Consider the following 14,605-nt stretch of genomic DNA (forward strand, 5'->3'; position numbering starts at 1 on the left):
GCGCCATTCGGTTTGGGCCACATTGGAATTTCAAGAAGTAAAATTCGAAGCCACTCGGCTTCCTTGCTAGTTGATGCTAAATCTACGAATTCAGATGCCGTAGTGGAGTCTGTTATACACGCTTGCTTCTTATAACCCCGAGAAATTGCTCCTCCATCAAACATAAAGATATAACCACCTGTGGATGAGAAGTCATCTTTGTCAGTTATCAAATCAAACTAACATCTGGGTATCCTTCAAGAACAGAAGGATACCCACTATATCGTAGGCTATAGTCTTTTGTGCCTTCAAGATACCTAAGTATCCTAGTTATTCCCAACCAATGTTGCTTTTGGATTGCTCGTCTACCTACTCAACACGCAAATAACACAAGCTATATCAGGTCTTGTGCAAGTCATTTCATACATTAGACTCCCAACAACTTGAGAATACTCCAACTGAGATACTTAATTACTACAGTTCTTGACATAATTATTAATCTTGGGATCCATAAGAGTTGAGGCAGTCTTGCATTCGAAATGATTGAACCTATTGAGAATTTTCTCTATGTATAGAAACTGAGAGAGTTGGATTGATTCTCGATCCCTTACAATTGTTATTCCTAGGATAACATTTGCCACACCCATGTCTTTCATTTCAAACTTGCTAGATAGCAATTCTTTGGTTTTAGTGACTTGTTCCAAATCAGTGCCAAAAATTAGCAATTTCAAGATTGAGCTTATCAACTCGAGTTTCAGTTAGCTAAAGGGTTCACCGACTGCTCAAATATAAGCAAAAGATAAAACTTTGAGGAAGTAAGAGAGACTGAGAGAAAACACTGAAACGATGAGTAAAACCAAATTCACCAATTCAATATCATGAATTGATCATGAAAAAGTATCACAAACGTAAAACAGAAGAAGCGCAACACCAAAATCCACAATTATTCCGATAATCGTTTGCAAACCACAAATTCCAACAACAAATAACACAGCAATACATAAATATAACAAACAACATCAGACCACCCGAAGAAGAAGAGGGCCAATGTACTAAGCAAGCTGCCGATATTGGTCTTCATTACGGAACCTATCGGGATCGACGCAAAGAATCGCGTAGAGTGCGTAAATTATCCCGGGAATGTACCCTAAAATTGTCAGAACCAAGCAAATCAAGAACTCCACCTGTTCAAACAAGGGTCTCCGTCAGTAAAAGCGCAAATTGGATCAACGTAATTCTTTTCGCCGAACGAATTGAAGGTACGAAAACTTACGGTGCAGCATCCATATCGGAGGCAAACGCCGAGCGGCGGGAGGAGGACCGCGAACAGGATTTCACAAAGGGTTGCGCAAGGCGACGACATTTCTCGATCCCCGAAGTTTCCTGTTTCTATATTTGCCCAAGCGAGAAACAGATGTTAACACTTAGCAGAGCTAAGAAGGGGCGAGTCTACGCTCCTCCTGGAGTATTACTCCCTCGCCTCATAGATTGATATGTGTCTTTTTTAAAAAAAAAATCATAATAAACTTTAAAAAGTACCAGAATTTACAAAAAAAAAAATTCTAACTCATCATTAATTTTATGAGTTTTAACCATCCAACAAAATGGCCATAGTTTCTTTCAAATTTTATAATTTGTTTATTAAAATTCAGAATTTTAAAATCAGATATTTTAAAATTCTGAATTTTAATATATTTGTATTCATTAATACTACAAAAAAATACAAATTTATTTAATTTCAATTCTATTTAATTTTTTTGAGCGAAAATTTATGTAAATTTTTGTGTTTATATATTTTTTACTTTCATTTTTAAAACAAAATTTAATTTATTTAAAATATTATTATTTGGAACAAAAACTAATTTTTGGGTCCATCAGAAAATAATTAATTATGTAGAGTCCAAAACTACTCTAACTCCATCCAAAAAAAACAAATATCACTCCTAAAATATTCTTATTATTTTTAAAACTTATCCTCTTATTTTAAAAGAGTAAAAATTAATATTAATTTTTAAAATTATTTTAAACAATTCATAATTTTATTTTATTTTTTTAAAATATATCTTTTTAGTAATAATTGTTTCCAATTTAGTTTAAATAATTAAAAATAAAAATATATGAAGAATTTCTTGGAATATTTAAATTCTAGTATTTAGATTTTGAAATTTTAAATTAATATATATAATCATAATAATGGTCAAAAAATGATTTAAAAAATATGATTAGAAATAAGAGTGAATAACAAAATTAGATTTTTAAAAAAACAAAATTAAAAAATAGGAGAAAATGAGAAACAAATATAAAAAAGAAATAAAAATATAATAAAATAAGACACATGTCCATTATTAAGAGAAAGGGGAGTAATGCTCCCGGAGGAGCATAGACTCACCCGCTAAGAACTAAAGTGAAGTTAAGTGGGGTGTATTCAATTCAGAGTTTTGATGATTTTTAATGACTTTTTTAAATAATAGATTTTTATGGATTTGATAAATTTTTATTGACTTTTATGGAATCTCACAGATTTATAAACAGATTTATGTGGATTTATGTAGACTTTTTTGCAAGATTTTTATAGACTTTTGTAGATTTTTTTTTTATAGAATTTTATAAATTTTGTACTTAACTATAACATGTGATTTTTTATTAATTTCTTTGAACCAATAATTAATTGACATATATCACATATTCAATTTGAAATTATTTTTAATATTTATATTAATAAATAAATTTACTTATTTAAAAGTTAAATCGTTTAATCCTTACATGTATATATATGTGGGTTTATATGCATGTTTGTAAATTTTTTAAAATACATCAATTGATTAACATGTAATCTTATTTTTAAATTGATAATATAAATGTAAAAATAATATTATTTATTATTGTGTGAATATAATTTTGTATAAAAATATCATAGCTTACATATTAATTAAAAATACGAAAATGAATTTTAAAAATCATTGTTGTTACGAAACTATTCAATTATTAAGAATTAAACAACATTTTTTTGATCATCTTTTATTATTATTGAATATTACATTAACTTGTATAAATCATAAATTTAAAATCACAAAATCAATTATATAATTCAAAATTTCCCCGTGTTATTAAAATAAAAAATTATTAAATGAACAATCAGCCAAAAAATGAAAAATTTGAAAAAGAAAGATGAAAATATATATAGAGATACACTTCAAAAATTTGAGAGAGTAATAGAAATAGATGCTTCCAGTGTCCCCATTAAATTAAACTACTGCTTTGGTTTCACATATACATACGTGGAAAAACATTCAGATATTCTTCACCAGATAAATTCACTACACAGAAGAGGGAAAGAGGAGAGAAGATATGAAGATATGTCATGTGAAGCGACAGAGAGAGAGTTAGAAGTTTTAAAAATTCATTCAAGTCTTTGGGGTGAACCAAATACAATTTTTTACAATTTGTAGTTGTACCTTAGGCTTTAATGTTTGTATGTCAATGAATTCCATGGAGTTATTAAAAGTCCATGGAAAATTTGAATACCTGTAGACTTTTATAGAGTTTATAAAAGTCAATGTTGAATACCACTTGACTTTTTAAAACTCAATGAAAGTCTATTTTGAATATCACAAGACTTCTATAGAGTATGCAAAAGTCTTGATTGAATACCTCTAGATTTTTAAAATCTACAAAAGTCATTAAAAGTCAATAAATTTCCCACGTTGAATACAATCGAGGTTCCTTCGACCAAAAACGCTAACCCATGCATAATTTGACACGTGTCATTTTTATTTAAATGTTTTTCAATTTGTTTTCTTTAAATCTTTTTGTCCACTATCTTAGCTACGGAAAACCCTCGGCGTTTGGTTTGAATGATTAGGTGTGATCGACCTAATATCGTGTTTGATATGTTTTTTATTTAATCAAGTCAATCCCTCTTATGAATGATTAGATTATATTAGGTGGGTTAAAATAATCACTCCTCACCCCATAAGATCCAACTCTTCATCTTTTCTATTTTTCCAATTTTACCCTTCTCTTATATCCAAACTCACCACCACTTCCCACTACGACCGCTGCCATCGACAACCGACCGGCGCCGTCGACACCACCAGACGACTGCCGCCGGCCCCACCACCGCCGAATGCCGGCCGATCGTCGTCGGCAACCGCCGAGCACCAGCCGACTCCGGCCGGCAACCGTCGACGCCGTTGACTACCGGCCGCATCGACGTTGTCGGACCGTCACCGCCACCTTCGTTGTCGGATCGGCCGCCGGACCGCCGCCGGAGTGGAAGAAGAAAGTGCAATTTTGTTCTTTAATCAAAAAATTCAAAATTATCCTACACTTAAAAATCTTACCAAACATAATATTATTTTATAATATATATTACAATTCTACAACAATCATTTTCTTTATCATTTACTTACTAATCATTAATTTATTTTATCCTCCAACCAAACGCAGCCAATAAATTAATCCACTTATTGTGTGTTTAAATGTCTAAAATTTTAGATTTAGATTTGGATTTGGATTTGAATTTGGATTTGAACTTAGAATTGGAGTTTGAAAAAGATGACTAGTACTACATTGCGATGATGATACATTGGGATATTGTAGAGACGAGACATTATTTACTTCTAATAAACTTTGTCATTTTCTTTTATTCAAATTTTATTGGATAAAAACAAAAGAACATAAAAAAAAGATTGGTTACTAGAACAAATAATTAATATAGAGCATTATAAATAAAATACAACTTACCCAATTTGTTGGTTTTCCTCTTTCTTTTCTTGCTATTAGACAATCTCCAACCAAAAAATTTATTTTAAAAAACTCTATTTTAAAACAGTGTAATTTTACATCAAATATAATATTCATCTCCAACATATTTATTTCAAATCTTATTTCAAATCTTACTCTAAAAAGGATATTTTTAGAATATATATTCATTTTTATTTGGTTTATTTAATTCTTTCCTTATTATTTATTAAATATTTATTTTTTTAAAATTTAGTGATATAAATATAATATTATATTATTAATAATTACGATAATATTATTAATATGATTACTTTAATTATTTCAAATATATTATTGAAATTTATATTATATGAATTGAAATAGAAATAATTGAAATTGGTGAAATAAAATCAATAAATGATATTAAATTAAATATCATATTACAAATACAACGTCAAATATTTGAACTATTATATTCATCTCATAATTATCAATTAAAGCATTTCGTAATGCATAGTTAGCGCATTTGTATTTTGTGTTTTTATATCGAGCGAGAAATTTAAGAAATCGGGTATGATCATTGATAGTCATTTCTATCATTGGAGTTGGTGCTTCCCTAGCATCTTGAATTGGTGCACTAAGATTACGTTCATATTTGATTATCATATTGTGCATTATAATACATGCTTTCATTATATCATTCCAATGATTTTTCTTTCAACCACTTGCTGGAGATGCCACAATCGCAAATCGTGATTGGAGAATGCCAGATGTAGGCTCCACATCTTTCTTGTATGACTCTTGTTTCATCGCAAATTATTGCTTCTTTGGACCACGCAGATCATGGATAGTTTGTATAATAGTTGACCATTTTGGATAAATACTATCAGCTAAATAATACCATGTGTCATATTCTTTTGTTCCAATAGTATAATGAGCTGGAGAAGCAATTTCTTGTGCAAGATTGGAAAATAGATCGGTAGATGAGTTTTGACTGGTAGATGCGTTTGGAACGAAATGGAACTGCGCTATTTTGCAAAATAGCGTACCTTGGTTAGACAAAACCCCAACATCAAAATAGCGTGAAAGAGATGCTCTTATCATATGAACGACACACTATTTTAACATTTGTAATTCCTGTTGACTTGACATTAATAGGATTATGTATGAACATCTCATCCAATCGGACATTCTCTTTATGAATTGCATAATCGCAAGCATTTTGATCATCCAATCCCAAATTTTCAAACAAAACATCGATCTAATTGTTCACTTGTACTGTCAAAAGTTTCATTCAACTTATTTCAAACTCTTTCATTAGCTTTACATCGCACACTAAGAGAATATTTTGTCTCAGAATTCATGACCACTTTCACTCTCACTTTGTCCAAGCTCATCGAATATTCTTTCTTGAATCTTTCATCCATGAAAAACTTAGCAACCTTTCATTTTCCCCCATTTTATCTTATGATTCTAAGTTTAGCTTTGCATTTAGTTCTTGTTATCGATCTTACCACCTTCATAAGAACATGGCAAAAACTTGTGTGAGATGGTCTCACGGGTCGTATTTGTGAGACGGATCTCTTATTTGGGTCACCCATGAAAAAGTATTACTTTTTATGCTAAGAGTATTACTTCTTATTATGAATATATGTAAGGTTGACCTGTCTCACAGATTATGATCCGTGAGACGGTCTCACATGAAACTCACTCTCCATTGAGTAGATCTCATGTGAGACCGTCTCACGGATCTTAATCCGTGAGACGGGTCAACCCTACCCATATTCACAATAAAAAGAAATATTCATAGCATAAAAAGTAATACTTTTTCATGGATAATCCAAATAAGAGATCCGTCTCACAAATACGACACGTGAGACCGTCTCACACAAGTTTTTGTCAAACTCATTTATTCTAATAAAAAAGTTCATATCACTTTTATATATATACAAAAATATCGAAGAATCGTGACGTTCAATATCCCAATATGAAATTTATGCGATAGATACCCTTCCTCGAATATAAAATAATCGTGAAATCCATCTAGTAATTAACCGTATAATATGTTGAAGAATTCCAACATTTTCTCAACATTTGGGGGGAAAACAATATTACTGATCTATTTTCATTATTTGTTTGGAAACAAGAATAATGTAAAGAGTATTTAATTATATATTTAATCCAATACTCATTGTGGACAATTCCATTCTTTTTGGTAAAGCAGCAATTAAGCGCAATATTTTATAAGAAAATATATAATTTAAACATATAATTTTACTTATTAATGTTCAGTTTATCTTTTAACCGAAAAATTGTTTTTACACTGTCTTTCTAGGATTTGGATCTTCTACTGCGTTGAAAACATAACATTTAGTATTGTGCATTTTTTACACGAGATGACCACGTGATCATCTTGTGGATATCAAATCATATAAGATAAATTTAAAAAGTTACCAAATTAAACGAGATAATCATATGATCATCTCGTGTAAAAAGTGCACAATACTTGGTACTGTGTTTCAACACAGTAGAGGATTCAAATCGTCTTCCTATCAGTGACATACATGTGCCTTTGTTTTTGTTGAGTTAAGTATGCATGAATGATAGTCGTGCGTCAAGTTGCTAAAGTCGCGATGTTTGATCTAATTGACTAGGTAGACCGTAAATAAAGAGGCACCGGATTTTAACGGGTAATACTTCATTTGTTGAAGACATGGTCGACAAAGGTAGAACAACTTAACAAGACTGATCTTGTAGAAATATGACACATCACCAATAATAATACACCATCTCTCCGAACTCATGATTTTAACCACCCACTTATCTCTCTTTAGTATTTCACCTATTAAATATATGACAAGTCCATTTATTTCTCTCTTTTCTTCATGTGAACTTTCAATTAAAAATGTGGTTGATTTTATCTTTAAATTCTAACTTAGCCGTTGTTTCTTGTTCCATATCAAATATTACACCCCCACCCTTCATGTGTTTCTTTACAAGTAAAATTATATATATAGTTTTTTTTAAAAGAAGTGTAAACTAGCTATTTTTGTGTTATAGGTTAAACAAATAAACTATATTTCATAAAACATTATATATTTAAAAATATATATTGTCCTATTACAAACAAAACAATCTTTAATTTAAAGTCCCTAATTATTAAAATCTCTGGACTTTTATTAAAAAAATAGTCGCCTCCAAAAATTAATAATTTTTAATGATGGGAGACGATAAATGTGACAAGATTCATAACTTTTGGTGACCTGGTGGACCACCAATTTAATTCCTCGTCCGATGGAATGGTCCATTGGATGGGGTCCTGATTCTATCTCACAAACTCCGCTTAATAAAAGATGTACTCGCGTTGTATGTGTTATTATTATTTTAAATTTGATCAAATAATATTAAATAATTAAAACAAAATTATTTTAAATTTAGAAAATTTGTTCGATTTAAAAGAAAATTTTGTTTAGATTTTTTTCTATGTAAAATATGGAGTGACTTGATGAGTTTTTAGTAGAGTAAGAAGAGTAATTATGAAATTAAATATTTTGGTGTATTATATATATATATATATACACACACGGAATTTAGCCTAATTGTATTATTGATAAATAAAATATTTAACAATAATTAAAACAGGATAATTATCATTGAGTTATTGATAACAAAAGGTAATTTCATATTTAATATACGATGGAATCGTAGTTTAATCTCGTATTAAGTTATGGTATGTATTTATATGTTAATAATTTTGTTAGATTTGTATATCCCATCTATGTTAATGAATGATATATTTTAGATAAAATTCCTTTTAGATAGTTTGTCATACAAATTGTATTAAATATTTGTATATGTCGATGAACGAAACATATATATTAAACAATATTTACATTTTCAATGTCCAGCCTACCTTATTTTAAAATCTTGGCTATGCTCTTGGTTCTATTCTATTATTGAGCAGCTTGATATTCCTAAGACTGTGCAAGAAACAGATGTGCTAGAACATGAAATAATTTTGTCAGAAGATGCAGTTGTGATAGTGCCAGAAGTTGAGATGGTTGAGCAAGCAGTGACTATCTATGCTAAATAGTGTTACAATTGAATAAGACATCTATTTTATATATTTTCTTGTTTCATATATAAAAATAGACTACCCGGTAAGAAGTATCAGCATGACAAATGGGAAAGAAAATAGACTAATTTGGAAGGTAAAAGAAAAGCACTCGGAAAGGCATATTTCCATTTGTCTCACACATCTTTCCATGGGTAAACGATTTGAATTACTTGGTGGATTGGTAGAATATTTGAATGCTATATTAGGCGCATCGAAAGGGGAGAAAACTCTATTACTAGATTACTTTACCATTTTAATTTCTTGAACAAGTAAAACGAATAAAATATTTTTTTATATTTTATGACACGTATTTTGTGAGACGAATCTCTTATTTGGGTCATCCATGAAAAAAATGTTACTTTTTATGTTAAGAGTATTACCTTTTATTGTGAATATCGGTAGAGTTGACACGTCTCAAAGATAAAAATTCGTGAGATCGTCTCGCAAAAGACCTACTCGAATTAAACCAGCAATCCACAAACATGATGCTTTTGTCAACACTAGGACTGTGTTCACGGTCTATCGAACTCGAGATTTATCTCATTTTTGGGACATAGATATCACTAAAAAACCATAAAAGTGTGGTCGAGAACCTTAATGATCCTTAAACTTTAGATGTTATGAGAAATTACTTTTCCAAATATTCAGGTGGCTTGATTATTTATATGAATTGGGATCATAATATGATCATTAATAGATCGTGATCATTAATAGATCGAGTTGATTAATAAAATTTTGTTATGGATTTTAATTATTATTTGGATAACAATTATATTAAATATGTAATTGCAGATATAGTACTTGAATTTTTGTTTTTAAAATGGATTAGATATTATAATTATAATTAAATTACAAAAAAACATTAATTATTTAAATGAATAGAATATTTTGTAAAAGCTAATTGATATTGCGAGTTTTGAACACTACAATTCTTTTGGAGCAATCCGAGTTGAAACGTGGAAACAATTGATGATGGAGAGACACCTAAAATGCAGAAAACATTGATTTTTCTCACCTTCTTTACATTAGTTTTCATCATTTATGAAGCCCGCTTTCTGACCACCCCACTGTCTCGAAATTCACTTTTTTACTGCACAACCATCACCTGTAAAACTGTTAAAAGTTGTAACCCACTGCCACGTTTTTCTCTCATTTAAAATGACCTTTCTGTAAAACTTTGTGAGGAGCTTTTCTAGTTTTTGTTGTATGTCTGAAATATATAGCGACTTGTATTTTTCTTGGCTTCATTTGAGTTTCAGAATTTCTCCAAGGTTAGACATTTATGCTCCTCACGTTTGTTGTCTTATCTTTGGACTCCTAGACTTCAATTGTTTCCACTGTTCTATGTACTACTGTGTGTAGAAGCTTTCAAAATGGTAATGTCTGTCGTGTTGTGTTGCTGTACTGTTTTCTTGGTGTTATGAAAATAGAACAGAGCCCATTTTGTTATATTTTCTGACAGCCTCAAGTTCTTTGTTGAATGGTTTGCTGTGGCGACGGCTGTGGATTTTTTGGGGTTTCAGTTGCAGGAGGAAGGGTTGTAGAAGCATCAATGGCGGTAAAGTTGGAGTCTTGAAGGGTGGGAGGTTTTGCTTTTATTTTGAATTAAGTATTCTGTGTTTGGAGGGCAAAGTTGATATGGGTTTAGGAAAATTTGTTTATTTTTTAGTTTTGGCACTTTCCTCTACGCCTGTGGTGGTTTGCCAACAACCCAATACGGATGTGTTTTATATCTTTGAATTCTTGCAAAAAATGGGAAAAAATCCATCGGAAGACTATGGCTTCTCTGGCTCGTTTTGTTCTTGGAGAGTTGTGTCTTGTGATGACAAAGGTGAAAAGATTGTTAAGTTTGAGGCCTCTGGTTTGGGTTTGTCTGGTGTAATTCCTGAAACCACTATAGGGAAATTGACAAAACTTGAATACTTGGATCTTAGCAATAATAAAATCAGTGCCCTGCCTTTTGATTTTTGGAGTTTAGGCTCACTCAAGAGTCTTAACCTTTCATATAACCAAATATCTGGAAATCTTCCTAACAACATAGGCAATTTTGGGCAACTTCAAAGTTTGGACCTTTCATTCAACGCCTTTTCTGGTAGTATCCCTGAATCTGTAAGCTCCATCCCAACTTTGCAAGCTCTGAATCTCAGTAACAATGTTTTTGAATCGAAAATTCCGTCGGGAATTACTCAATGCCCGTGGTTGGTTTCCATTGATTTATCTGCAAACAAGCTCCGTGGCCGTCTTCCTGAAGGTTTCGGGGCGGCTTTCCCTAACTTAATATTCTTGAATCTTGCTGAAAATGAAATTTCTGGCCGGGGTTCGGATTTCTTAGGGATGAATTCCATCGTCCATCTTAACATTTCGAACAATCTGTTTAAAGGTTCTGTTGTTGGTGTCTTTGAAGGGCCGCTGGAGGTGATAGATTTGAGCAGAAACCAGTTTCAAGGTCACATTGCCAAGGTAATTGTAGGTTCCACTTTCAACTGGTCGAATTTACGGTATTTGGATGTGTCTGAAAACCAATTTAGTGGGGAATTTTCCACTGGGTTGAATCGATCACAGAATCTCATTCACCTTAATCTTGCCCACAATAGATTTACCGAACAAGGTTTCTTGAATGTTGATTTGTTAACCAATTTAAAGTACCTGAATTTGTCTGAAACTAATTTGATTGGTCCTATTCCTTGTAGTATCTCACGACTTATCCATTTGAGAACACTGGATCTATCCAAAAACCATCTTAGCAGCCATATTCCTTCTCTTGCTACCGCTAATCTTAAAGTTCTAGACATTTCGTACAACAATCTTACAGGGGGTATCCCATTGATGCTCATCCGAAAATTCCATGAGATGGAAAGGGTAAACTTTTCTCACAACAACTTAAGTTTCTGTGGATCACAAATTTCATCTGAAGTCCTCCAATCATCTTTCATTGGATCGGTGAGCAGCTGTCCAATTGCTGCAAACTCAGCCCTGTTCAAAAGAAAATCTTCGAGGCATCGAGGATTAAAGCTTGCTCTAGCTCTTTCTCTATCAATGATATGTTTGCTTGTGGGATTGCTGTTTTTAGCCTTTCGATGTCGGAGGAAAACAAAAATGTGGGTTGTGAAACAGAAATCCTTCAGGGACGAACAAGTTATATCGGGACCATTTTCATTCCAGACTGATTCAACCACTTGGGTGGCCGATATCAAGCAAGCGGCATCTGTGCCAGTTGTAGTTTTTGAGAAACCGTTGCTGAATTTTACATTTGCAGATCTCTTGTCTGCTACCTCTCATTTTGATAGGGGGACCTTGTTGGCAGAAGGGAGGTTCGGGCCCGTTTATGGTGGAGTATTACCTGGAGGAATTCATGTTGCGGTCAAAGTTTTGGTTCATGGATCCACATTGACAGACGAGGAAGCGGCACGAGAGCTTGAACATCTTGGTCGAATCAAACACCCGAATCTGGTCCCGTTAGCTGGCTATTGTTTGGCTGGAGATCGGAGGATTGCCATTTATGAGTACATGGAAAATGGAAACTTGCAGAACTTGCTGTATGATTTGCCTCTTGGCGTTCAAGCTACAGAAGACTGGAGCATGGACACTTGGGACGATGAGAATAATGGGATACAAAATGTTGGCTCCGAGGGGTCACTAGTGACTTGGAAATTTAGACATAACATTGCACTTGGCATGGCTCGGGCACTTGCATTTCTTCACCACGGCTGCTCTCCTATCATTCACAGAGACGTCAAAGCAAGCAGTGTTTATCTTGACTCCAACTTGGAGCCAAGATTATCGGACTTTGGGCTGGCTAAGATTTTCGGTAGCGAACTCGAGGATGAGGTTACTCGTGGATCACCAGGTTACATGCCACCAGAGTTACTTGATCCAGAGAGAAACTCCCCAAAGGCGCCAACTCCAAAATCTGATGTTTATGGATTTGGGGTGGTTCTTTTTGAGCTCATCACCGGTAAAAAGCCTGTTGGAGACGATTATCCGGATGAAAAGGAAGCAACATTGGTAAGTTGGGTGAGAGGGTTAGTGAGGAGGAACAAAGAATCGTGTGCTATTGATACAAAGATCCGTGGATCAGCTCCCGAGGGTCAAATTGTCGAGGCGTTGAAGATCGGATACCTCTGCACTGCTGAAGTTCCTTCAAAGCGGCCCAGCATGCAGCAGGTAGTTGGTTTGCTTAAAGATCTTGAACTGATCAAACAATGAACACAGTTAATCTGATAATCTTTTGATTGTTCAGCAATTTTTGTTATTTGTTATGTTGGTTTCATAACCTTGTTATAAAAGATTGTATAGCAGCAGTAGTGTCCAAGGGGACTTTGTTATATTTCATTGAGACCATTTATGTAATTCTGTGTCAATCCTTGCTCGGAAGGCGATCGAAACGTGATGTTTATTTACGTTTTATTAAATTTACAATAGTTGAGTTACTTGTTTGATATCAGTGTTTTTTTCCTATTTTTTTCTACAACGACAAATGCTTGGAATTGATAGAGTTGAGATTAAGATTTTATTTTAATGAGTTATAGGTAGGAAACAATTTTCTATTATGATCAAATATGATATTTAGCACAATGTCATGAAGTCTCACCCCTATATAAAAAAATAAACAAACTACAAAAAAAAAAATTCTTCAAAATTTATGTATATTTATATGACAAAAATTTGTGTGAGTCGGTCTTACGGGTCGTATTTTGTAAGACGAATCTCTTTTTTGGTTATACATGAAAAAATATTATTTTTTATGCTAAAAGTATTACTTTTTATTGTGAATATCGGTAGGGTTGACTCGTCTCACAGATAAAGTTTCGTGAGATCGACTCACAAGACCTAGTCAATTTATATATATATATATATATATATATATATATATATATATATATATATATATATATATATATATATATATATATATATAAGAAAAAAGGAAAAATGATTTTTTTGGTCTATTAATTTATCAAATTTTGTGTTTTGATATATTAAGTTGTCGAGATGTGAATTTCGTACACTAATTTTTAATTTCAATATATTTTGGTCAAAATGCTGGCAAGTCAATCAATTTTCGATGTAACTTACCATTTTTTAGTATTAGTATCACATCAATATTTTACGGTGTCACATTAGTAATTGATTCAAAATAGTCGAAAAACTAAAAGTTAATGTACCGAAATTAAAATTTGAAAACTTATTGTACCAAAACTCAAAATTGAACAAGTTAGTAGGCAAGAAAATCTATTTCTCGGAGCAAAATTATAAAAACTACTTCACTAGAGAAACGATATATGTTTGATGGAATATAGGGCGAATCCTTTGGGAGATAAATTATAATGGAAATTGATTTATTTTTTAAAAAAATAATGTAAATTGTTTTCATTTACTTTTGTAAATGTAAAATTAGGCTTCGGACCACACTAAATTGTTCCTCAGTTTAGATTTACAAAGTCCGTCGGTGGATAATGTCCTTTCATTGACAAATATCTGCCTCAGGAAGTTGTGGTAGTCATAAATAAATTCAGAATTGATCGTTTTCTGAAAAAAAAAAAAAAATTTAATCTCTCGAAACGAGGATGTCGAGCTTCAAACTTTTCAAGCTTAAGCAAGCTTAACACAAGTTTACAAAAAGTGTTTTTATTTTTAGTGTAATTGTAATTATCTCAAACCAATAAATAGATAAAATAATACATAAATATGATAAATTTAAGTCTGACGCATTAATTCTCATATTTATAAAAGTATAAAAATATCAAAATTACATTAAAAAAATAATAAATATTTATCAAATCG

General features: G+C 31.9%; 1 protein-coding gene and 1 long non-coding RNA gene across 2 annotated transcripts; one reads left to right on the forward strand and one right to left on the reverse strand.

Moving 5' to 3' along the window:
• Window positions 1-830: 830 nt before the first annotated feature.
• Window positions 831-1,419, reverse strand: LOC140818737 (uncharacterized). Its single transcript, XR_012115049.1, has 2 exons — window positions 1,253-1,419; window positions 831-1,163 (listed from the first exon to the last, which is right to left on the reverse strand). It is a non-coding gene; the product is annotated as an uncharacterized lncRNA (long non-coding RNA).
• Window positions 1,420-9,976: 8,557 nt separating this feature from the next.
• LOC140818161 (probable LRR receptor-like serine/threonine-protein kinase At2g24230) lies at window positions 9,977-13,232 on the forward strand. Its single transcript, XM_073178041.1, has one exon. It carries the CDS (start codon window positions 10,460-10,462, stop codon window positions 13,025-13,027), a length of 2,568 nt encoding a protein of 855 aa, XP_073034142.1. The 5' UTR covers window positions 9,977-10,459; the 3' UTR covers window positions 13,028-13,232.
• Window positions 13,233-14,605: the final 1,373 nt, after the last annotated feature.

This window comes from Primulina eburnea, chromosome 17 (genome assembly GCF_022965805.1).
Source record: "Primulina eburnea isolate SZY01 chromosome 17, ASM2296580v1, whole genome shotgun sequence".
Lineage (NCBI taxonomy): Eukaryota > Viridiplantae > Streptophyta > Magnoliopsida > Lamiales > Gesneriaceae > Primulina > Primulina eburnea.